General features: G+C 41.1%; 1 protein-coding gene across 1 annotated transcript in view; it reads right to left on the reverse strand.

The window, feature by feature from the left end:
* UNC5C (unc-5 netrin receptor C) overlaps positions 1 to 26857 on the reverse strand; it is a 232752-nt gene that overhangs the window by 3549 nt on the left and 202346 nt on the right. The window contains exons 8-14 of the mRNA XM_042871720.1: positions 19642 to 19698; positions 18026 to 18217; positions 16450 to 16794; positions 14310 to 14397; positions 6046 to 6214; positions 4191 to 4424; positions 61 to 210 (exon numbers count right to left, since the gene is read on the reverse strand). Of these exons, the coding sequence (XP_042727654.1) occupies positions 61 to 210; positions 4191 to 4424; positions 6046 to 6214; positions 14310 to 14397; positions 16450 to 16794; positions 18026 to 18217; positions 19642 to 19698 (1235 nt within the window). The remainder of the gene's footprint in view (positions 1 to 60; positions 211 to 4190; positions 4425 to 6045; positions 6215 to 14309; positions 14398 to 16449; positions 16795 to 18025; positions 18218 to 19641; positions 19699 to 26857) is intronic.

Genomic DNA, 26857 nt, shown 5'->3' on the forward strand with positions numbered 1-26857 from the left:
CAAACAGTGTGTCACTGTATTTCTTTAAGCCTCTAGGATCCAATGTTTTGTGATGCTCACCTGGTATTTAGCCAGCAGTTTGCTCTTCCAGAGAGAGTGGGCAATGTCATGAATGGATAAGCGGAGATTGTGGGTACTTCCCTTAAAATGCAAAGTTTTTGGTTCCTCCAACAGCTGTCCATCCATTTGCCGCTCAAGCTGGAGGACCTCCTGCAGTACAGAGAACAGAAGAGGAAAGAGGTCAGGCCGCATCAGGACAGCACCAAGACACCAGCAGTGGTCTGCTGGTTCTTCCAGACTGATTGATTTAGATGCTGTAACTACTTGTGAAAATGTACACAGGTGCTGCATGAAGTTACATTTCCCTATGAATAGCACTAGTGGATCTACAGATAATCCTCTTGCCCCCATCACACAGTAGAACCCAGGAGGGATACAGACTCTCTGACTCATGTGGGAGATACACCGTTACCTGATTCATCCTAGGAGCAGCAATACTAACTACATGCAACTATACTGAATGCAAAGATGCTATGTACTGTTTGAATACTGAAATATATTCACCCTTTCCACAGCTCAGCAAACTGGACATCTAATGTACCTTTACTATTTTGTATCAGAACGCTCTTGTTTGTGTAGGTACTGATGGTATGGGACATGCGGATGTGGCAGTCCTGAAACTGACAGCCTCCTGGCAAACTGATCCGTGATAGAGTTGGGTACAGGTGCTTACTGAGACTAACCATTGAGTGGGATGGAATCAAAATGAAAGTAAGACGCTATGACTGAGCATTTTGTATATACAAATACCTAGATTCAGGGTCAGCAAAATATTGAATGTGTAACTAAAAGCTAGTAAATCAAGAGTGTGGTCATTTTCCGCAGCTTAAAACAAAGATATGTCTCTAACAAATGAGATCACAGTGGACCACTGACGACAGAGAAACATTCAAATTGTAATTCACATGGAAGAAGTCAGTACAAAGGCTGCATGAGCTTCATCAGAAACAAATACAGCCAAATGCAGTCATATTTAATTACAAGAGCAGGCCAAACAAGCAGTCTCATGTAGCGAAAGCCAATCACATACACAGTGAACACACACCAGGAACACATGGGCACATGAAATTGGGCTGCTAGCCCAGGCTAACTAAAGGAGTCTCCTATTAGCTAAGGGTTAAACCAGCCACTCTTGATCAAGTTCAGCATCTAGTTAGCACAAACAAAAAGCCCACACTCCCAGTGAGCCCAGCTCCTGAGAGATCCCAAAGCAAAAATGTTTGCTTATCAGCAATTACAGGAAAAGAAAAAGAATCAGGAAACCTCTTAGATTAAGGTTATTTCAATGAGTCAGTTCCAGTGCCCCATAATTACCTCGTCAAGACATCTAAAGAGCAATCGATAGTAATTATCTGATTACTATAGATCTTCATTACATCCAAATTACCGCCCTGGAACAACCAGAAGATTGGCAGCACTGTGTGTGCTAATTGCAGGCTCTCACTCCCCACCTGTGGTCAGTCCAGGGCTGCGATACTTCAGGGGCAAAGATGTCAGCACTGCAAATTTGTGTCTGAGGTTGATATCCCATCATTAGCAGCCACCTCTATTCGCTGTAGCTCCACCAAGTGGAGGACACCAAGCAGCCCACAATTCTCCAATTTGGCTCAGCTAATTAATTCAGGGCCACTACCATCCTTTCCATCACTACTCTCGGCCCTTGTGAGCCAGGACTTGTGCTCTACTTCCTTCCCAAGAGAGGGAACTGCATAGGACATCACTCCATTACAAAGGACATCTACTCTTGGTGCACGGAACCTGCTTTGGCAGGGGGGTTGGACTCAATGATCTCTGGAGATCCCTTCCAACCCCTACAGTTCTGTGATTCTGTGATCAGCAGCACCACCAGCACAGCTACAACCTGTGTTGGAAAACAGCTTCCTCACTAAAGGAGCACAAACAAGCAAAGGCAAGAAGGCATCCTTGTTAGAGGGATGAATATGCACTAAATAACTGAGAGAAAATGGCATACCTGTTATGGTGGTGGTTTTTTTTTGTTATTGCATAGCATGAAGCATACTGGAGAAAGCCACCCTGCTACAGCCTGAAATAACTTATTTACCCATGGTGGGCCCAGTGCTCTGCCACCATCACCACAGACAGCTCAGTCACCTCAATTTCAAAGCTATATGTGAATTAAATGGGAATAAAACAGAAGGATTTCTTCACAACAGATTAGCTTGGGCAGCCCTTTCTAATTGCCTTAAAAAGGATGTTAGGGCTCTGGGACATCACAACACTCACTCTTCCACAGAAATAATTTTATGAGCATCCTATCTAGACACCATAGCCTACAACACGGTTCTCCTCATGGCCAGAGCACTGGGGCTGTTTGGCTTTACAGCCCTAATAAACCAAACAAGAAAATGAACTTCATTCCAGCCAAAACCATGACCATGCTCACATTTTTCATTTTGACCTCTCTTTGTTACAACCTTTTCCTTCCCAAAATTGTCTATTTCCAGAAAAAAATGTAACTTGTAGCTTCCAAAGAGCTTATGCCCAGCAAATACTTGTGCTAGTCATGCAAACCTCAGCTATCTTTGTCTTGAATAGAGTGTGCAGCAGCTTGTGCATAGCCATTCAGTCTTGAGGTTAAAGTGCCAAAAAATAGAAAATTAAAAAGGATTGATAAGTACCAGATGACAGTGTTTATCTGACTTCTCTCCGCAACCCTTTCCTCACCAAATTACAAGCTTGCTTTGGAGGGCTACTTGCAGTAGAAAACCCAATAATTGGTCCACTCCTCTCCTTATAAGTTGATCGCAGCTTCTCCCATGAAAGATGGCTTTCAGTTACCCATGCCCTTCCTGATTTCTTCAGCTGTCTCTTTGAATCGGATTAACGTTACCCTGCAATGCCTCCTGCAGTCTATTAGAAATAAGCCAATAGCTCTTGAGTATTACCTAATTTGATTGGCCCAGCTCTGACTCAAATCACTATCTGTCCAAGGCTCTGCCCAGTTACTTATTATTCCCTCAGGCTGGAAGGACTCCTGGAAAATCATATTACACAGCACAGGCACCAAAGAGCAAAGCCATGATGGCTTTCAAAGCATTTCCTCATGATCAGTACAAAAAAAAAATGCTTTCCACTTCCTTGAAAAAAATTTTCTTATTTATAGTGAAAATACTCCTAGCATCCCACTAACAAAGCCCAGGCAGAATCTTGGTAGCTAGCAGTATTTAGGATGTAAAGGGATTGTGCCATTTGCAATGATGGAGATGGGTGAGCTGAAAAGCAAGAGCATCTCCCTGCCAGCCTCTGGGGCGTATGCCCAAACAATTCCCATGCAGTGCTGGTACAGCAAACCCGTGCACAGCATAAGGATGTCTCTGCATAGAGGCAAGATGTGAACTTGTCCTGCTTTAAAAAAGCACTTAGGAAGTCACATCAGCTATGCTTAAAGGAAAAAAAAAAAAAAATACCTTTTAATAACCTCCATTCTTACACGTACAGTTGGAGCTACATATTTTATAAGTGAATCTATTATAGATACCATCTGTATAAATACACATTTATAAAGAGGAAAGGAAGCATGTTTATCTATCTGCTCATCTGTATGTGAAGGGAGTGCGTGTGTATATGAGAACAACAGAATTATGCAGTGAGGGTAAAGCATACAGTTGCAGTAAGCAACAGCTTTGGTTTATTTTGGTGCTGAACTCCCAGCACAAAATACTATACACAAAGAGGTGTAATGAAGCAGTATGAAAGCAGGCAGTGATTAACAGTCCAGAAGCTTCTTTTATCATTATCAACTATTTACAAAGAGGCATTTATATGTTTCCCCATCTCTGGGGATCTGGCACTTAGCATTAAAAATACATGAATAACGAATGAAGCCTGGCATACCTTATGGCCCTTTAATAATGCAAAAATCTTAGGATTCAGGATATGATACAGGTAAACAAAGGAAAAAAGGCTCTTGGGTGGAAAACAGTCTGGTACATGTGATCCCTTTACAAAAACCAACTTGCAGCGTGGGAAGGTTAAATTGTAAAGCAGCAGTTGCTGTCAGGCTCTCATCAGAAAAATTATCTAGGAAAATAAATACATGTAGCAGAACGTCTTGTCACTGCACTGCTGTCACGAGAGAGAGAAAAAGCAAGTATGAGAGCAACAACTACCTTCAGGGCATCCTGTGTGTCATCAAGGCAGTAGACGCGGATGCTGTACTCCAGTGAGGAGCAGGACAGTGGTCCAAAGATGGCCAGTTTGAGACGTTTGGCTGCTGCTTTGGTGATGGACTGTCCTACCAAGGCGTACGTGCAGAGGGTCTCTGTCAGGATATGGCAGGCCTCTGGATCCAGCTGAATATAGCATGGAGTGGTGAAGTTTTCCTCCCCAACCACCACTACATCCTAAGGGAGAAAAAGGCCATATTAGATCGCCTGACCTCTCAGAGATGCTATCCTTTCAGATCTCTTTCAAGTCTCAGTGATGCTCAAAGTCCTTGCTGTCTGCATCTTAATCAGATAAAAAAATATGAACAAATATAGCTGCCCTTCACTTCCTAAGCATGAAAATAAGGCCTTATAAAAGCTCAAGGAAAGGAAGTAACCCTTACAATGGCCAAATGCCACAACTACAAGAAATATCACCTGCTGTTTCATTGGAATAATCCTCTGTGATGAAACTGCAGGGTGAATGAAAATACATACAGCCTGAATGCAAACAGCTCAAAATAAAACAATTTGCCTGCTACCTTCTCCACTAAACCCCATGCAGCACCCTGTGCACAACTCAAGGAGCTTCGAGCAGTTTTCAGATAAAGTAGAAAGAAAAGGTCTGCAGTGGATTGTAGCCTCCTCTTGTATAGCTTTCGTCCTCTGCACCCCATCTGCCTCATTCCCATTGTCTTGAAGTCTGCAGCAGTCTGGGCTTAATAGAAACATGGAATTGAGCTTTGGGCCTATGGCATTCAGGATACATAGAATCACATAGTGACTTGGGTTGGAAAGAATCTTTGTCCTTCAGGAGAGCAGAAGACAAGGTGCTGCAATGCTGATTACAGCGCTGGCACCAGACACAACTGCTCTGTCAAGGGCAGTAAGGACACAGTAGAAAATGAAGAGATGCCAGTAACCCAAGCACAAATAACATGCATGTGGTGCCAACAGCCAGGCCAGTGGGGTGCATATTGGTTGGCGAGACAGGCCGGTGTGCGCTGCGTGAGAGAGAGTCGGTGCCATGGGCAGACAACAAAGCAAGACCTTGCAAAGGCTGTGCTGGACACAGCACTTCTGGCAGCTGCCAGCCTTCAAAAGCCACCCTGTCCTCATAAAACCTGCCAGTAGAATTTGCCTTTGCCAAATTAATTATGAGACCAAACTGGCAGCAGGCACCTAGGGGCAACAAAGTTCTCCAGAAGATGGGCTGGAGAGCTGAATTGAGCCCTGCTGAGATCATCACATCATGCTCCAGTTAGAAAGCAAGGTGCTTATGCTGCCCAGCCCCAGGGCACCCTCCTGGTAGAGGCTCCCATCAAGCCTGCATGGCCAAGGAACATTCGTAGAGGCTCCCTGAGGTAATGGGGTGTGGAGATCTGCTGACTGCATAAGCTGAACGCAAAGCATGCTCCACCAGCATCTTATGAGGTAGAACGAAGAGAAAGACAAGGCCTATCCATTTTAATAAGCTAGATGATGTCTTGATGCTGAAGCGAAGTGTTATTTTCAGCACTATTGTCTTGCTCTTGAAGAAAGACATTAAACAAAGAAAATTCAAAGTATTCTGTAAAAAGTATTTTCTGTTTCTAGAATTGTCAGAACTGATTTTCTAGTGCTCTTTTCTGTTTTACCTCTTCTTCCCTCCCAATGCTTTCAGCATTATAGTTCGCCATAGCCCAAACCCGGAGCGCCAAATCCTGTGAGGAAGACTATGCTTCATGGCACATTTGCCCCACCATTGCCCCAGGAATGCATTTCTTGCGGCAGCAGGCATCTTGCACAGCAGGTGGAGGCCAGAGGCCTGGAGACTCACCTCCCATGGTCCTTGGGCTGCCTGGTGCTTGAGCTGGATCTGCCAGTCATCCATGTTGGGCTCAGCACAGTGGTGCATGGTCAGCACAACGGGTCGTGTCAGCAGCGCTCCTGGTGGGCCACAGCTCACCACTGGTGTCAGCAGCGTCTGGCTGTCTTCTATAGGTGGTCTGTCATGAAATAGGGGGGAAAGGCAAAAAGATACGTTAAGCTAGGTAGAAAGAGCAAAAATCCTGCTCTTACAGTGTGGTTTGTAAATGGCTGTGTGCATGTGTGAGCTATCCCATCCCAAATGCTGAGGAGTTTGAAGCAGAGGAAGCACGAGTGACTTTAACTACCCTGACATCTGGTGTATGACAAACACAGCTGAATGTGCCTCATCAGCTGCCTTCCTGAAAAACAGAGAGGACAAATTCATGATCCAGAAATCAGCAAGCAAGAGCTAAGAAGTGTTCAGTGAAATCTGCACTTGGGCATAGGATCAGCCCATGGGACCCTGCATCTTCCGCTCGGTTCAGTTCAAGCGCATTTGCAAACACTTCTGTTTACATCACAATTTATTTTAAGGGGATTAGTTGAGACAAGAGTAAGTACTGTTGCAAGTCTGCATCAACCAAAAGAAAGAGTCAAGAAGTAGCTGTGATCTTAGGGAATATTCTCAAGGAGGTCAAATCAGGACAAAAGCTGAACTGAGATTGAATTTATTGCACCTACTCTGACTACTGCAGATACATTCACAGGCATCCTAACTAATCCACAGATACATCCTAATTTTACCCACCTTAAGCCACCTTGAATAATCCATTAATCCTACAGAAAATGAAAGAAACTTTTGAGAAATTCTTTTTTAAAAAGCAACAAAGGCCTTTTTGAAGAGTGTCTCTCATTCATACAAACATTGCGGGTTTCATAACAGTTTAGAAAAATGTAAAAAGATGGAAAAAATTGAAATGTACACAAATTAGTAAATCCAGATGATACACATCTGAGGATCCTTAAGGAAATTAACTGATGAGTTTACTAATGACTTCACAATTAAAAAGCCATGGGCTGGAAACAAACAGCTGTGGTAGTTGTCTTTCAAGAAAACCCAAAATATAACAATCTGTATGGTTATCATGAATTACACTGGTTGTTTTAGCCTAACAAGACAAATGATGCATTTAAAGCATCCATTCAGCTCCTGTTGCAGGCTATATTGATCTCTGGATTACAGGCTAACATCAGAGGTTTTTCTCTTGCAAGGATGGACTGAATAAATCACTGAGCGAAATTTGACTAAAATTTTTAGGTTCAGGTTTTGTTTTTATAAGAAACAATGAGTAGTTTAAAAATAGCTTACAATGGAGTGTATTCATTAATGCCTTAACATACATTTGAGCATTCTTGTGCAGATAAGTCAAGCAGTTTCAAGAAAGTTATTAAAAAATATTAAGTCTTATGGGAAAGTTTTTTGAAAATTACAATATTCATCTGGAAAGCTACAGAAATGACAAGCTATAGACTTAATCATCTGTTTGACCTAACTTCATCTAAAGGAATACTGACCCATGAAGAAGGAAGGAAAATACAAATTATCATAGTCCTGCAGACTGAATTACAAGCCCAGCAGCCAAAAAGAATATAGGAGAAAATATATCATGACTGATGTAAAAAATTCATGCCGTGTCTTCTAGGTGAAAAATGAGTTAAAATCAATAAGAATCTGAGCACTGATGCAAGCAGCTGAAAAAAAATAAAAAAAGCCAAAAGGTCATTAAAATAATAGTGTACTGATAAATCACACAGCTGAAAGTTGTCTCGAAGTGAAATTAAGTTTAGTCACTGCTCCGTGACAAAATTTTGTTAGCTGTTAAATTTTAGGACTCTGATGGAGAGCATGATTCTGTGCTACAGCATTTTATATCTGATTAGCACAAGTATAAACGATGGCACAGAAGATGAAGTTAGGAGGCACTGCAGACTGAACAGTTAGGGAGATGGGAAGTGAATACAACCATAGACAGGAAAAGGAAAAGAATAGCAAGGTTTAGTATTTTTCTCCAAGTTGGTATGCTGCTGGTCTCAGTGCCTCCAAAGCCCATCTCATGCAGATGCTGACCCACCTCAGCTCTCCAAAGCCTGAACCAATTTTGAGACTGCAAGTAATCTGAGCCACTTTAAAGCTTTAAGAAGCTGAGATAATAATGAGTTGTGGAGAATCTCTCAAGTGGTGTGAAACGAGGGTAAGTGTCATTTAATAGGTAAAATCCCAGCTCTGCTGAAGTCAGTGCTAAACCTTTCCCTTATTGCTGCGAGGCCAAGATTTCTACTCACAGTGTGGAAGACAATGTAAATAGCAGCACAATCATTAAATTTACAGACAGCAATATGTAAGACAATATTGCGAGACGCAATGGGAGACAGGAAACCATGTAAATGATTGAAGATAAAACTATTGGTGGGAAATAAAATTCATTCAGCAGCTCTCATTTCTGTACTGAAACAAATTCCAAACACTTGTATTTAGTGGTAAGGTAAAACAGTGAAATTGGAAAAGACATTGGGTGAACTTACTGCAACACAGCAGGTGTCACCTTGCAATGTGACATGGTTGCAAAAAGCAAATCTGAATTCTGGGGCAGTAGGGGATGAGGTGTCAAAGCACACAGAGCTGCTATTCCCTTTCCCACACAGCTCTAACATGACTGCAGGCAGCAGGGTGTTCAGGGACTGTGTCAAGAGCTTGGAAATAAACACCTGAAACTTGGAGGAATTAAACCATGCAGCACCACAGAGAGCAGAGTCACCCTGTGGCAACTGAAATGAAGAAAGAAACTCAAATCTCTTGACAGAGCTCTCCTTATTTCTCATTGTTTTTAATTTCCATCTTAAAACAAAAGGATTATGCCTTCCTATAGCTAATGAGGACCAAAACAGATACAGTAGACAAGATATATTATACAGGAGATATTAATCTTTCTGCTTCAAGGCATAAACCCAGCACTAATTGATGGGGTAGTAAACAACAAGTTTCCCTGAAGACAGGTTATTGTGCAGCTATTCATTACAAGTATTTTTCTTCTTTCTTCTGTAGCAGGTGATGCAGCACTATCGAAGTCAGGCCTCGACTGTTGCAACCAAGAACTGTGATTTCTGTTAGAGATCACTGAAGATCTAGCACACACTGACTCAGGGGACAACACAGAGAAAGAAACTTAGCTCCTCCAAAGCAAAAAGACCTATCAGCAGACAGGTTTAGAACTGTATTAAAAAACACAAAACAAAATCATCCAAGTGTACTCACTTTTGACTTTTATCAGTCTTTGGATTAGTTATTAGATAGGATTAGGCTTTCAGCTGTGTCAGTATGACTCCAAACTCACTTCACCGCAGTCATGGAAGCTGCCTTTACTTTAGAAAGACCTGGTCAAGTGTGGAATTCAACTTCATCTAGCATTACTATTAAAAGACACTAAGAATAAGTGAGAAGTCTTCAGATATTTTTAGACCTCATTCCATATCTTGCACTGCTCATCAAGAACAGTCAACTTTTATTTAAAAAGAACAAACTTTTATTCACTACATCCAGTCCTTTCACAATCAAATTTGTGTTCTTAATGAGATTGCTCATTTGAAACCGACTCTCTGTAATGAGGTGGACGGTTTTCATTAAGGTAGCTGTCAGAGAGCAGATGTGAGCACAACCAGAGAAATCCTCACTCGTTAGCGGGCTTCCTGGCACCAAGCATAGATGTTGCAGGCAAGGACCACAACTCTCCAAGAAATAGGAAGCTTACAATGGTGCAGTGAGCAGCATGGTTAACTTGCAGCAACAGATGGTAGCCCTTCCACACAGCTTAGCCATAAGTCAGAGGAAAGGCATTTTATTTCTCCTTTTGTTGAAGGGTCTTTATTTTTAACACATACTCCCTCTTAAGTATCAAATCTAATAATCTCAAATGACCTCCTGGTTTGTCCAAAAGTCTGTCTACAGAAGGAATCACAAATCTGCAGAACCACAGATAGTTGGAAGGGACCTCTGAAGATCATCTAGTCCAATCTCTCTGCTAAAGCAGGTTTCCTACAGTAGGTTGCATAGGAAAGAGTTCATGGGAAATTAAGGGCAGGGGGCATTGAATATTTCCAGAGAAGGAGTCTCCACAACCTCTCTGTGTAGTTTTTTTTTCCAGCGCTCTGTCACTCTCAAGTAAAAAAGTTCTTACTCATGCTCAGATGGAACTCCCTGTATTCCCAGTTTGTGACCACTACCCCTTCTCTTGTCACTGGCCAACAACAAAAAGAGTGTGGTCCCATCCACTTGACTCTGGCCCTTCAGATATCTTTTATGTTGATAAGATCTGTTCTCAGTCTCCTCCCAGGAAGGTGATATGAAAAATTTTCTTCCTCTTCCCCTCCGTCTAAAGCTAGGTGAGCTTGAGCTCAGCAGCGGCTCAAATAGGAAACAGAAGCTGCCATACGAGATCAGAACAGTGGCCCATCAAGAGTCAGACACAGGCCAGTGCTAGATGTCTCCATAGGAAGCACAGAGTTCCCCTAATTTAGCACAGAGCCATGTTTGTTCCATAACCTGAGGCAGTTAAGAAATCCCTGAAGTTTGGAGCTTTATACTCTTGCTATTCAATCCTTAATTGCGTAATACCTAGGCTTTTCCAGTTACTCAAGGGAACAGCCTCTTGCTGGGTAGCAGTCACAGCAGTGTGATTATTTTACAGCTCAAAAAGGGATTCCTTCTTGCAAATCTCAAACTTGGTACTGCCCCAGGCTAAGGGGGAAGACCAACTATTATTACTAACAGAGATTAGTTCTGATCCTATGAGCTCAAGACAGAAACTTGTCTGATTGGAGTGAAATATTCTCAGCCTTCCTATTTTTTCAGCTTTTTTAAAAAGTTATATGTACATACAGAAACATATTCATACATAGATATCCTTTTCCCCATTGTAAGTCACTTCTTAAAGCACATGAACTTCTTCATAAAACTAACACAAACCTCCTACACCAGCAAAGGGATCAGTGCCTGGTAGCCACCTACAATCCATTGTGCCCCATCTGACAAACAGAATGAGAATTAGTCAAAACAGCCTGCTAGAGTACTGGTTTGAGAACAGAAAAAACCCACTGTGCCATACTCACACTAACACACACTTGAAGAAAACAACTGTCTCAAAGAAGCCCCTATTGCAAGCTATCAGAACCCCAATTACCTGCAGAAGGATGTTTCTAGGCCAAACTGCGTGCTCACACTCTTTGATGGATGCAGAAATACTATAATGTGATGGAAAGCACAGCAATAATAGTAGAGTGACACAAGCCCAGGCTGCAGCAAATGAGAACAAGCCCAAATACAGCAGCCAAAAAAGCAAAAACAAAGGAAGAAAAACCGCTTACCTTTAGAAAACCTCTGGTAGGCAGGGATCTCCAGGAAGATACCCATACCTCCACTACCAACCTATACATAGGGTCTGGGAAGAGACAAATGCTAGCTCCATCCTTTCTGGTCACTCAGGTGCATTATATGCATTATATGCACCTGAGTTCCCCTGGGTTGGCCCTGCCTTCTCACCAGGTGCTCAATCACTGGTTCAGGCCATGAATTAGCATTTCTGCTATAGATCTAAAATGGAATAAATGCTGTATCTCAGAAAGCTTTCCTTACCAACCTGTGAGGCAACATAATGTGTGATGTTACTGGGTTGTGAAATCTCTCAAATTTCTGTACTACAGGTTTCAGAGACTAACTGGAGAAATGGATTAGGAAAACAAAGGAAAAGAAAAGGGGAATTTGCAGGACTGAGGGATAATAGATTTCCTGTTTCAGTTTGACTGTTCAGAAGTTGTCTTGTATTTCTACAAAGAAAGTATGAGCTAAATCTTAAGTCGCTGAAGATATGTTTGTGATCTGTGATGGAGAGCCTGTCTGCTGCTTCAGTGGTTTTACTTAGGCTAACGCAATGAGGACCACATTCTTGCCTCAGTGCCATTTATATATCAAGAGGATTATAATTTCCATTTTACAGTGTCCTATCTGTGCCCTTTCAAACTACATCAACGCACAATAGGGTTCTTCAATCCATGCACGTTTACACAGTGCACATGAAAATAAATATCAGCTCTCACAAGGTTTTATTGAACACACTCCAGTTACTGCTTGGCCACAAAAGCAAATGTCTGCAGTGAGTCCTCACTGTGGACTATCGCTCTCTGCTGGAGTGCTGTGAGAGCATGGTAACAGATTTAAAAAATAATTTACGCCACATGCTAACTTGTGGTACCCATATGACTCCAATTATACGAAGCAACATCTGTGGCCCATACAGGCAGAAGGAAGAGCTGAAGTGCAGTTCTGTGGCGGAGAGGGAAGTAAAAGTATTTGGCAGCACAATGCCATGGAAGCATCCCACTACACTTGGGTGCTGGTGCCAGTCAGCACTTTCTGCCTGTGGGCATCTGGGAAAGAGGAACCGGTAACAGGGGAAAGTATTACAGTTCCACTGTGTTTAAGTAATTTTTGGTAACTATTCACATCAGAGTGACCTGGGTGAGAGCTGATGAGCTCCATTTTAAATGTCAGAGAAGAGGTTGGTTTTCATAGTGTTCTGGACGGGGGGCTGAAAAACTGTTATACAGGAACCTGAAGGATCTGGGTCCATGTGCTCAGGATGCAATGATCGCTACAATGGGATAAGCTATGGCCACAGCAGCCTGCCCTCTGCTCACTTCACAAAATCTTCATTTGAAGTGAGGGTTCACACCTTTCCATACTTTTGCAGAGGTATTTCAGCATGCGTGCTCAGTTTGGTGGATGGCACCAAAACATGCATTTCCCAACACTGACCTATATTTCTACCCCTTGTGTAACCTGCTGAGTAACAGCTATCATGAAGCACACAGAAAAGGATTTATGATCTTTGAAGCCAATAAACTAGGCTAGCATGCAGTGTTGGTTGTCTACAGTTGAATGAATAAAAAGTTAGGGATTCTCTACATAGCTAGCTGGAAAGAAAATAATTGCATGTACAGCTCCTGCTGGGAATGAAACAGTTTTTTAGGGGAAGAATTAGATATTTAAAGGAGAGAGATTTGGAGGTGAGTTGAGTATTGGGGAAAGCCTTCTCATTTTCATTATTTTTTCCCTCTCTCCTTTTTAGTACTGTTTGCAAGGTTCTTTAAAACACAGCCAAAAGTAATAGGAATACAATCAATATTAAATATGAACAGAAACTCTTCTTCTGTAGCTGCAATTAGCTATTTTCAAAGAGCAAGACATGAATAATGTATGCAAAAGTGCAAGGGGGGTATGTTACTTATTTCTTCCTTAAGCAGATTATTTTTACATGGGTGAAAGACTACTAAGCTTAAGAATAGTGTTCAATATCACACAACGTATTAACAGATGTGGCTTAGCACACTATAAAAGCCATTAAAGGGCTGAGCCAAAAAACGTATCTAGCTATGGGGAGGACAAAGAGGCAAAGTACTGTGTAATGATTGTTTAGTTTTCCATTTCCAAATCATCCAGCTTTTGTTCATGAGTCCAATCAGCAGACTAAGATCTCACCTTCCTTTTCATTAAGGTTTTACTAAATTGCTTCAAATGGTATCTTGATCCTCATGGAAACTCTTTTTATGTCAAGGCTGCCAGATCACTCAAAAGACATTGAGTCCTGGAATATGAATCAGCCACGTGTGCATATAGAGGTCAGCAAGCAGAAAAGGGATTATCTAGTTGCTGGCTCTGGGTGGCCCATGGCATGGTGTGCTCTGGTGGCTCTGTCTTCATCACTTCATGGATGAGTCACGCCCATGAATAGTAAAATACAAATTCATCTTCCTTACAACAGGAGAGGAGGTTTTGCAAAGCAGGTGGTCAGACACCTGTCCCTCTGTGGAGCCAATTTGTCACCCTGCTACTCTGTTCTCTCCCTCATGGAATGGGTCTTTACTAGGACATTACCTCACACTTTCTCACTGTACTGGTTTCATGCTGACTTACTTTCTGTGCTTCTGGCTTGGATTCAGCATCCTCCAACCTGAGAGATTGCTGCAGAATGCAGTTCTTCATTAGGAAAGCAAAAGTCTGAGCTGGTTTTATGTAGAGTTGTCATCTTTGCCCAAGTTTATCTCCAGGTCATCAAATAACTTCAACATAGCTGGCTTTGCATAAGCAAACTATCACAGGTTTATAGTTATTACATTTTCTTCCACGCCCTCTTCCCCTCCATTAATGCACTCAAATAGTTGTGCACAGCAAGTACATTTTACCTCATGCTCTCCTTCCTGTGGACTGTCACATACATTTCATAGACTCTTCCTTGGGGAACAGCCCCTGCTGGGATCAGCAAACTCACTCCTGCAAACAGAAGAGACAAAAAAAGATAAAATGGAAAAAATATATGAAAAAAAAAGCCAGGTGAACCTTTGAAAAGGAGCAACAGGAGAAGCAGTAGGTGACATCTGCAATGCTAGATTTTTCACAAGAGGGCTCTAAATGAGTTTAGCAACTCTGGAGGTAAAGCATTTACTGCAGCCCCGGCATTTCTTGTGCCTCAGTATGAAATGCTGCAGCAGAGAAGAGGATTTTCTTCCTTTCCCTCTTATTTTATTTAAAGAGCAAACAGATGGTTACACTGCTTCTTACCTTGTAAAATAATGGAAAGGGAACAACTCCGAGTAAATTTTCCAGCAGCTGTAACAGGATATATCTCCCTAGGCAATTCCTATTTAATTAAAAGCAGGAAAGGAAGACAGTGGAGTACTGTCCCAGGAAGCAACAAGAACTAGTTGTTTCTTGAAAGATGGGCTCTGAAACTGGCATCATGTTTGTTAATGCACTCAGCTTCTAATTAGACTACCAGGGAGACAAAATGGGGCTTCTTGGTATTTTGAATGTGCCTGCTTCTGTGGAATGGCTCAAAATTTAGATATTCAACCTTGAAAAATGAGTGCAACTACACTCTCTGCCCTTTTCAGGACTGATCAATTGCAAAATTCTGTTCTTACATTGCAAGGAGATCCCCAGGAACCAGAGGTCATGTCCTTGCATGGCAAACATAGCTCAGGAACTCTGTGTCACGCTGCTGGACATGGCTCTGCCAGCTGTCTGTGCAGATGCGGGCTAGTGGGGAATCACTGGCAGGGGTTTGAATTCAGCTATGAATACGTAGCTCAATACAAACCTATAGGCAGATTATTTCCATATATGTATACTCACAATAGAGTTATAAAATCTTTCATGGCCCTCTCCTCTTCAGTGTACTTTGTTTGGTTACACCAGTAACCTCCCATGTACTAGGGTTGTACTGGGAGTCAGTCCCACAGCTGGCTTTGTATGGGAGAGATCAGCTGTGAAAGTGTTTTCCATTAAGGTTTTCTGACTTGTTTCCTTACATGACTGTTACAACATCCCTGTGCATGTTCTCAGATGTAGAGACAGGTGTAGAGTACATGAAGGACTTTGATCGTCTTATTAGGAGGATATACATAAGTTCATCTAGAAGCAGCTCAGAGGCGTATGCAGGAGTGGTAGACAGATTGATATATCTTCCAAAACTTGTTTTAATAATTTTGAAGAGATTACAGTTCTTTACAAATTGATATTAATATATATGAGTTAAATATGACTAATAGACTTTGCTGAACCATTCAACACCACAGCATAAGAAACCTGAGTATTAATGTCTACTCTCAGCTGCAGCTTAGAGAACTGTGAAATCTAGGATAGTATAGCATGAATTATCAACATTGCTCAGTAGTCTGTACCAGATATCTTTAAGCAGTTCAGCTTCCAATTAGGCTCTATGTGAAAAGGAGACACTGCTCCTCAAAGAGGAGTACTACTGCTTATGGCCCACTTTTGGCTGCATCCTAGGCAGTACAGGTCTTTATCCTGGAAGGAACAAATTAATCCTATGTCAGTCAGATGCTTTGCTTTCTCCATAACATCAGTGAACAAAAAAGGATCCAGTAAAGAAGCAAGAGACAGGGTAGGAAGTTTTTTCTTGGTCTGGGCACTGTGCTGTAAAATGACCAAGAACTGAACACAAGATATAAAGTTGGAAGCTGTGAGACTTTGAGCTATATGGTCTCACATGAGAGCATCTAGGTGTAAAACTTTAAATAAAAACATTTCATTTATGAACTAAATAGAAGCATGGCTTTCCTTAAAAACATCTTAACATAGGAAAAATACTGGCAGCACTTCAATGCCCTGTAACATTCTGTTAAAAAGGCAGCCAGGATTTTGGGAAAGTGAACCTTGAAATATTTTAGTTAATCTGATTGAATAAAACAGATCTGTTTGTTTTGACCAGAGAAAAGGCAAACTCCCTGGAGTGACCTTGTTTTTCTCTGTATAGAAGAAAGCTAACTCCACTTAAACCTTTGAAATATGGCTAGCACTTACCTGAATTGGGAATTACTAGGTGGCCCCCTAAGGAGTTGAAGGTCCCAAATACAGTGCAGGATGGGTCTGCTTGCCGTGCAAGGCTTTGGTTCTTCACATTCAATGTCTCATTCTCTAACAGAGACTGAGTAATCTGTGGGGACAGCTTGGAGGAGAAGTCAGAGAGTTCATCCTGGGGGGTGACTGCTCCAGAGGTGTTATAAACTTTGATCTTCAGATTGGGCAGTGGGTCCAGGATCGGAGAATTGGTCATTGGAATTTTATCTGAGACATCATGCAAGGCATACACAGGACCCCTGTACATGGCTGCAGCAGAAGTGAGGTCTGGTGGCACTGCCAAGAGGTCTGCATTGGAAATGAGAAAGAAGAACCATTCTGCTTATGATTACCTCTCTAATCTGACGACTTTCTTCTGCTTAATGATTTGGTTTTGCATTCTGTTCCGCTCATACCAAAGGCTAAGATATGCCAGGTACTCGTAAACTGACCTTCATACCTTTTCTAGGTACCTGTATCTAGCAACAGCCAAGGGCACGTGTTGCCTGAACTGCTCTGCAATCTAATTGTTATACAAAATTACAGTACATTTCTGCTCTAAGGATTTTTCACGGGCATTATTTTTCAGGCTGTGCTCAGATTTCAAGTGTGATATGCCTAGCCTCATGGCAAGGTGTTTTACATGCTCAATAGATAGATATAATAGTATTAATTAATACTCCTACCTTAAATGCTAAGAGATTCATTAAGGAATTTCTCAAACTGGCATAAAAACAGAATTTCTGAATTAGCAGAAAGAACAAAGCTATGAAGTCCTCGTGCCCACAACTCCCAGACAGTGTAGAACTAGTACCTGCATCACACAGAAAACGACACTTCTGCTAACCTTCCTTATAACAGCTCTCTTGTAATCCCAACTCTATTTTGATTTACTTTTCGTAAGCACTTATTGGAAGAAAAGGACTCTTCAGCTTAAATGTGAGCCTTGAAAGAGCCAGCCTTAGCATATGACTGTTTGTTTTCTGGACACCAAAGCATGGAAATTATCTATTATGTACTAGTGATAAAAATGTTAATTATTAAATGATATTACACCACAACCTCTTTTACATTGTCCACTGAAGGTACAGTACTTCTTTAACTATGCACTATTTATGCATGTAAGATAGGGCGCAGTAAAAGAAGCTATTAGTGAAGTAAAAGGGAAGCAGATGTGATGGCATTATATATATACTGTAATATTGCTCTTGCAATTAATCCTGCCTCCCTAGTTTATGTCTTAGCTTTGCCTTTGATGTAAATTTGAGCAGGACCTGTATTTTTATAAATGTCTGTTTCACTCTCACATTCACATTCTCCCTTCAGAAGTTAAATTCCTCTGCTGTATGTTCCTGAGCACATCTGAAAAAAGCTGCTGCGGGTTTTTAGTGCTTGACCATCAGAAACAAATGGATATAATCTTTCTCTCATTTATGAAGTGCCAACAGGCATCCTGCAGATATCATTCATATAGCCCTAGAGACCATATCCTTATAGTATCCCCCTGAATTGGTCAACATGGAATGAAGTGACAACTAACCTTGCCTTGCAGCCTTGATGTTAACAGGCTGAAATCCCCCATTTAGCGCCGACGAGTCGATAATATCTGACTCAAAATCACGGTGGTTCTTGCGATAGACAAACAGGGCCACAACCACAGAAATAGCCAGGCACACGATCACAGCAATGACAATCCCCACGTAGAGAGCAACATCATCCGAGTCAGGTGCAGCTAGAGGAAGAGAGGCAAGAACCTTGAAGAAATGCGCTTCTCACAGGGTCTTTTGAGGAAATACATTCTTATTATTCCCGTTTCCTGCAGATATTTACTACCTTTTTATAGGTTAATTTAAAATCCATTTCTAAAGCTATAAAGGTCTGTGCCCTTTTTATGGGAAATGATCTCTGTTTTCTCTTTAACTCGTGTTCTATTTCTTTACCTATCTACTCGTTCATCTATCTAGCACCCAGGCAATGAAGCACTAAACAAAACACTCATAACACAGTTAGTCTCATGAAACAAATTCACCCTATGAACTAAAACAGTATGTCTTCGAGATATAGCATCATAATATTAGTATTTGTTTATCTATTAGTGAAGATCATGTCACATGTTTTTAAACTTCAGAAGCCTTAGTTTTTAATTAAGGGGAAAAAAAAAAACCAACACAAAAAAGTCCAATTTCTACAGAATGCCTGTAGAATGTATTTTGTGATTTCTGACTGATAAGGTGTTGAGCCATTTTCTTTTGCCTTTAAAAAATGTCCAGGAAAGCAAAGAATCAACCACTGAATTCTCATTACTGGCACTAACACATATGTATTTGGATAAAAGCTAAAGCAGGCATGAGAAATAATGTGGTAATTTACTAAAAGGAACCCAGATTTATTACAGCTGTCTTGTGAGAAAATGGCTCTGATATTTCTACTAGCTGCTTATACCGTATCTTCCGCACTAATTTCAGGGTAATCTCCAGCATCATTATCAACTAGACTTTTTTCCAAAAGGCCTGAATACATGATCAAAATTTGATGTGTTTCTACAAAGTGAAAAATCCCAGCAGCAGAGACAATGCAAAAAAAGAAAATGAAAAATCAAATCAGACCTTTTTAGCAGCCCATTTTTGTTAATTTAAAACATGTGAAATCACTTTTATTTCATGTTTTGCTCCCCACCTTTTAGTAATTTAAGCTAAGCTGCCCTCCAGCACAGAGGTGAGAGTTGGCAGATGTTGAAAAGGACTGATCAAAGTCCATCAGCCTCTGGCTATGAAACTTTCAACATGCCAGCCTCAAAACAGCAGGACTTACATCCCAGCGGTTCAGGAAGCAGATCTCTGAGTTACAGCTCAATGCAAAGTTATCCCTCCACCACACTTCTTCCAATTGCTAAGGAAACGTTAACGAGAGAGAGGGCTCGTTCTCTCCATTTTCTACCTTTGTTGCAACTTCTTCTCCCATTTTCCCAAGGTAGAAAGGCTGTGATCAGCCTGTGTCAGCCCACTGATAGGGAAGCTGCTGTCAAACAAGCAGCTTCATTTGCCCAATCCATCTTTGGGGCATCTAGGCACACAGAGCTGGCACAACACTAAAGCATGACCCCAGGAACAGCATTGCATTAATGTCCAGGAACGTAAAATGAAACATTTAACTTACAAGAAAATCCATATTCATTCTGGGCTCTCTGTTCAGTTGAAATAGGATAAATGAAACCTTAAAAAGAAAGAAATTAAACAAAAATGGGAACAAAATCAAATTAATGAGGAGAACAAAAAAGGAAGCATGAAAAATGGTTTAATTAAAAAAAAAAAACAAAAAAAAAAAAAAAAGGAAAAGAAATTGATGGCACTTTAGAATTCCGATACAGCACAGAATTATGATTTTGCATCCTCTGTCTCCTCCAGAGCCTTACTAAGAATTACTAAGTAGGCAGATTGAATTTCTAAGCCAAAATCGGTCTCGAGTCACTAACTTTGGAGTGCTTAAAGTCTTTCTTTTATAGAGCATAAACTCTAATGGATCTAATTTATTTCAGACATCAAGGGTCATTAGCATATGGAAAGTCTTTTTTCCCTATCCCTGCCATATGCTTTAATTCCCAGGACATGTTCGGTGAGGCTCTAAACAGTTTTTTTATTTAATTATAGTAGCTTGCTGTTGATCTAATAGAGCTAAAGGAGACCTGTCGTCACCAGTCAGAGGTTAAATACCCATTTGCTGAGCAGAGTCCATGCAGAAAGCCCTCTTTCTGGATTTCCATGGAATTATTTTATCCTCTCTTTAATGCGCGTTCAATAGGAATTCCTCGGGGAGCAAAGAATTTGTCAGCAAACAGGAAACTGAGTGGCTTCTCTTCAAAATTATTAAAAAATCAATAAGGCCCCTGGGGTCATAGCATTATTTATTTGAAATCTTTGCAAGCCCTGTTTATCGACAAAATGATAACACAATTTACAGTTATATTTCTGAACGGCTAAATAAGAGAGATGGTTTCTTTAGTCTCGTCTTTCTGCAGCTTGTACAGCAAAGCACACTGAGGATGTTTGGCTTTAGAGGTGATCAGGGGAGTTGCTGAGAATCTCTCAGCCCCCTTCCATTTGCATGGGGAGCAAGGGAAAGGCTCTGAGTCCTGTTGGAGAGGGAAATGACAAAGCAAGGGTAAGTCACTGCCATGGATGGAATTAAGGTGGGTGCCAGAGAAGGAGTCCCCCTCTTCCTACTTTTGAAGGGAATCCCACAGTTCTCTCCATCTCCTCCATGCCTTGGGGCACACTGCGAGGAGCTTGCACAGCACTGGGCTCCTGCAGATGAAATAAAACTGGACTCCTGGCATGCACCTAATGCACAGGACCACATTATAGGCAGATCAGAGAAATAATCTCCAGCTCCCAGAAATGCTGAGATCGGTGCTCAGCATCTGTTGAGCTTTGCATATCTCATCCTGCTTGGCTGCGCCACTTGCTAATGAAGATACAGTCTGTCCCAACTGCAGACATAGACATACCTCCCCACAAAGTTTCCAGACATTAACTATCACGTAAATGCTACCTCAACTGAAATGCCAGAGCAAGAAGAGCTGCTTTCTGATGATGATGTTTTTTTTCTGAGGCATTATGGGATAAACTATACTGCCTGTAACATCTACTTAAAACTTTATCTCACCGCAATGATTCCAGCCTTACAATTGCTTTCAGAAATATTATGTTCTCACACTCATTTATTTTGTCTGTTGAGGCAAGCTCACTTACGTGTACTCTCAGCATGCACACTAAATCTTTTGTAATAACCGCTTCCCACTTCTACCAGTGCACTTGTGGCATCGGCCAAAAAAAGTCAGGCAGGCAACTTCTGAAGGCTTGAGTGAGTACTCAGCAAGTTGGAGCACGAATTTACCGTGAGCTGGTTACTCCCCAGTTATTCCCCAGGTGAATAATGAGGTGCATATTTAGTCCACCTAAATTCCAGCTGTTTCAGCTATAATCTTATGGCCAATATTTCCTATGGCAAGATGTCCCTGGAGAGCAGGGTTCAGCCAGAGGAGATGGAAGGTATAAAAACAAGGCTGAATTTAGGCTGGCTGCTTCTCTACATGCTCTTCAGCCTCATACTCAAATCTGCTGGGAGATCCCTGCATTTCCTGTGTCCCATTGTGTATTTTGGGGGGATCTGGCATAGGGTAACATACCTTAACCAATTCTGCATCACCTAAACTTGTGCAGAGCTTGCACTCCTTCATGCAGAGACAGAAAGGCCATTCCCCTTTCTTTCAGTTGCTTCTCAGCTGGCAGGTTTGGCATTTGAGGCTGCATGTCATTCCTGCCACACAGGAAGTGATTTGATGTCTGCCACTCAGGGTACAAAAAATGGCACCGCCTGGATTAGCTGTGAGTTTACTGACAGCCTTTTCTATTCCCAACAAAGTAGACATCCAAGTTCAAGTATTCTTAGGAAAGAAAGCAATTGTGGTCTCAAAATACACTAAAAGAAGCAGCAATCTCTCCATAGACTCTATTTGTAGCAAATACTTATTTGCCTCTGACAATTTTGCATGAATTCTCATACTGATAACTGCAGAGAACAGCCTCGCAGCTGCCAAAGATTGATACCAACTCCTTTACCAGAAACGCTTTGTGTCTGTATTCAAAGCACACCTATTACAAAGAAGAGGAAAAGACGAGGAAAATTTTTGCTTCCATTAATCTCACAAATTGACATACTTTATAAACGGCATTTGATTGTACCTTCCTGCGTGTACCACTACTGAGAGGCAACTTTCTGAGCAAACCTTTGCTGCTGGAAAAAAATGTTCTGAATAGAAGAAAGAAGGGGATGAAGGGAAGGGCCAAGGACATGAGATGCCATGCTGAGCTTTTAGTTGTGGGCATATCAATTACTTGCCAAGGGTCGAGTCATGTCTGAGCATGCTGGCCATGGATAGATAAATAGCCATCCATGCTGGAGACTGCAAAGTGCAAAGTCCTGGTCAAGGAGACAGCACTGCACAAGCTGGGCTGTGGTGGCCATAAGACCTCCCCTGGCTGAAGCAAGAGGACTCCTCACCTCAGGTTGGTTATTAAGCATCCCAGCCAAGCCGGGCCGTGCCATCAGTCTGCTGAACAGCACATCAAATGCCAGGTCCATTTGTGTTTGCAAATTAAGCACAATTGTAGGAGATGACTCAAACACGGCTACTATAGGCACCCTTTGCCATTTGGGCAGGCGCTTCTAGAATAAAACAATTTTTAGGCGGTCCTTTGTCATGAAAGAGTGTTCCAAAAGGGAGTGGCCTTGCCATGGCAATGGAAGGCTTGAGGCTGCACACAGCAGTGCTAGCTGCACAGAAGGCTGGTCCATAGCCACGCTCCCAGCACCACAGCACAGACACTGCTTTAGAAAATAGGCTTTCATACCAGTCCCCTTGACTACACCTTTGAACAATAAGAAGGGATGTTTTCATCGAATAATGATGCAAACCTGCTGGGATTAGTACCTGTAATAATGAAGAATGAGTCCCCTCTTCTCTTCAAAGTAACTGCAGTGAATAGACATATTTTTCATTTTTTTTAATTTTTTTTTCTCCCCTGTATCAACAACATTGCCTGGCAAAAACCTCAGGGACATCTACCAGGATCATCACATTTTTTAACGAGGGTAAATGTAGAAAGGTGCTGTTGGCTTTGACTCTAGGAAGGCTGCCGAGGCTGCTGACTCACATGCAGAGCAGCTGGCTTCACAGTGAGCTACTTGCTTTGAGAAAAAATAATTTAAGCTTCTTCCTACAGCTTGTTGGGAAATGTACATTTTCAAAGCAGCTTTTGATTTTTTGTTGTGTAACTTGCTGATGGATGAGTCAAATAGTAATAAACATACTTTACACTTGCATAGTCCCTTCTGTTTGAGGATCTCAGTGACTTACCAACACCGGTTATTTATTTCCTTCATTTTAGAAGTACTCCTCTCGATGTCATACGTGGAGAATCAGTGGGAGGCTTGGGCTATGCACAGAAATTGCACCAATGTAATTGCACATGAAATGTATTTATGAAAAAGTCTTTAATTAATTTGATGTTTCTCCATGCATTCTACTTTATATTCCACATTAAGCTTGTAAATACTTTTTTTTTTTTTTGCCCCTGTAAAAGTGCTTCTATTAAGTGTTAAAGGTGGACTTTTTTAACTCGAGTAATTACATAGGCAGAAATGCTTTGTACAAATGCAGCTATGTCATTATAAAGATGCATTCCCTAGGCATTGGCTATCTGCTTTCCATAAAGAATACCTACAGCAATTTAAGCACTTTTATACCAATGTAATACGCTGAAAGGATGAATATGTCAAAGGTCAGAGAACTGGAAAGAAAAACCAGTCTAATACTGGTACACAGAGAAGACTTCAGAGGCTTTTTATCAATTTAGCTTAACTCAATTTCTGTACCAGTCACACTTACACCGCTTTGGGAAATTGAGTCCATTTAACTAAATAGATTTTGAAGCTCATTTAATTAGTCTGGTGCTGTTTGCAAACACAAATGATCCCTAACCATTGGGAGCCCAGCCGGAGCATTCTGGTCCCATATGCCTTGCTCCAACCTTCTGGAAATCCATTTGTGCCAATAACCACAGGAGACTCAAAGGCACGTCATTGGGGTTCAACAGTCTTCAGAATATCTGAATGTGTGGGATCACCTGGTTTAGGTGGTTAGCTGTGACATAGTAGAACATCTCTTCATACAGCAAGAATTCAGCTGCTGCAATTTGCCTCAGGAAAAACCTGTCTGCCAAGGGATGGGGTAGGAATGAAGAATTTCAGACCTATGACAGATAATAATTGTGCAGAGATTATGGTGCTGACTCCTCTGAGTCAGAAATTGAAACAGATTGTCATCAAAAAGCCACCAAAACAACTTTTAAAAACTATTTCCAACTTCTCTCCCCACGGATGAATATACCTCTCAAAATATTTATGAGCATATACACACATGCATACTACACAAAGTGGGAATTCAGTATCATGACCATAGGCATCCTGAAATCCTGTGTCTGATTTTACCTGGAAAGCCATTGGCCAGGGAACTAGCTTATTTTAAAGACAACTTTGCTCCTTGTGGTGTGCAGGAGGTTACAGCTTCACACAGAGAGAATTTTGTAAGTGCCTCCCCTTTTTTGGTCCCTAATAGATTTTACCAGCTTTCTAGTCATACTGAAATTATATTATTGTTTCATTTTTTAGCAGATAATGAAAATGTTTTATTCTGTTACTTGCAGAAAATAAAATACCAACATAAGAAAGAAAGGGGGAAAAAAAAGCCTTTTCCATTTGTATTTTCTCCAGCTGCCTGAGTCACTACTTTCTCTTCCCTGCAGGTAACTACATAAGATGGTGGAGCAGCCGAAGGTGATATTTCTGGGCACACTGATACTTATCCAGTTTGGTTCATATTTACAAAAACATTTACAATTATCCTACAAAGAATCTGCTTTATGCCATTAGCTGCTGAGGTCACAGCTAATGGTACATATTTTGAGACTGTATCAAGGTTAGTGAGATTTTGAGACGTGCACACACATTTAATAAAGTGAAGATTGCATAAAGTACATCAAAACTTCTCGTTTCTTTAATGCATAATATTTTAATCTGGCATCACTTGCTTCTAATCTATAAATGCTCTTCACTTTTTCCTCTGCACAGTGCTTTTAAAAGGAGCTAGGGTCATGTAATTATGTGGTCCTTTTGAAAGCCTAGCCACATGATGTGTCCCCATATCATCCTGTTGCAATGAACATGACAGGCTGTGCATAATATACAGTAATAGCTCATTTTCCCCTTTTGGTTCCAAAGTCAATGCCCTTTAAATTGCATGTAAGAAAAGAAGAGGGCACTCATTCAACTGCTATCTTTCTTTCTCTATTTGATGGTTTCATCCAATGTAGTGACAGTGAAGTTGTAGTAACCTCTTGGTGGCAACAGGCTCTGAACTACAGAGCTGTGAAAGATGAATAGAAACTAATTCTCAAATGTAGAGACCTAAAATTTGAAGGAAGCAGTTCTTAGACAATTTGAAGTAAGCAGGTGGTGCATAGGGACACGAGAGTTTACAGGAACTGTTCCCAACTGTATGTAAGTACATACATATACTAGATGAATTCCAATATTTAATAAATCAAGGCCAGCAAGCTAGTCATTTTTTTCCCATGCCAGTCCCAAATAACAGGCACCTGATTAGTTCTGTTCTTAATTCTGAACATGAGATCTTTCAGTGGTAATTCAGTATCTTCCTCTTTCTCTGGCTCCAGATGCTCAGAATTGCTTGCAGAGTTTCTTTGCTGTTTTTAGAGCAAATTCGTTATGACAAGCAGAATGTGAAAATGCTCAAAGCTTTCAAGTGATTATGTTAACTCAGACACAACTACATAGGTCTCCATTTTCTCCCTATCATGGAAAAGCAGTCACTTTCACAAGGAGAAGGAAATTAGGAGACTTAAATTGACTTATAGGAGTTTTGAATTTCTCCCTCCAGTGTCCATAGGCCATGGCTGCACAAGCTGCTGGTAGTTCTTTCTCTGTTTGGGAGCAAAGTTAAGGGTACAAATATAACCTTGAAGTAAATCCCATATTCTTACTCCTTAGGACTAAACCTCCATGCTCACTTAACATGTTTCTAATACAGATTTAATAGAGAAGAAATGACAACAATAATCCTTGTATTGCAGCTGCTGTTAATTGCTTCTCTCCCCTACTCCCCTACTATTTTGCAGAAATTCTAGCACATAAATAAGGAAATGTCATCTGTAATTTATGGTGGATAAAAAATGGAGGGGGGGAAGGGGAAAGCACATAATAATGTCTGCAGAACTGCAAAAATATTTCAGGCAAAATGTGTCCGGCTTCTTATATTTGCTCTTCTAGAGAAAGACCTTCAAGTCTACAGTAAGTATGCTGAAGGTCAGATATGATATCAGGCATCCTGGAGATAATGCACAGTAATTTATTTTCCTGCTAAAGGACTAATTATTGGCAAGTTCATGGTGGGCTAATAAACAAGAAGCTGAAGGTTTTGTGACTGATTATTTACTTGGGTGTTATCTCAGATCTTTCCTGAATGTATAGGTTAAATGGGGAGCCTCTCTCATTTCTGTCCTTGAACACGAGTGTATGATATTCTATAATTAAGATTGAAACTGTGTTTTCATTTTAAATTAGATTTTTGACTTTAGCTAACGCTGTTAGAAAGGTCTTGCCTTAGTTTAAGCATGCATATAATCTACATGGGATGGAAGAAGATGGAGGAGTAGGATAACCTGTTGCTACAATTTTGACATTATGCAATCTTTTAAAGTTAAGGACTTCGACCTTTTAGCTAAATCTTATGCCT

Source organism: Lagopus leucura, unplaced genomic scaffold (genome assembly GCF_019238085.1).
Source record: "Lagopus leucura isolate 7727_CA_CO unplaced genomic scaffold, USGS_WTPT01 Super-Scaffold_100004, whole genome shotgun sequence".
NCBI lineage: Eukaryota > Metazoa > Chordata > Aves > Galliformes > Phasianidae > Lagopus > Lagopus leucura.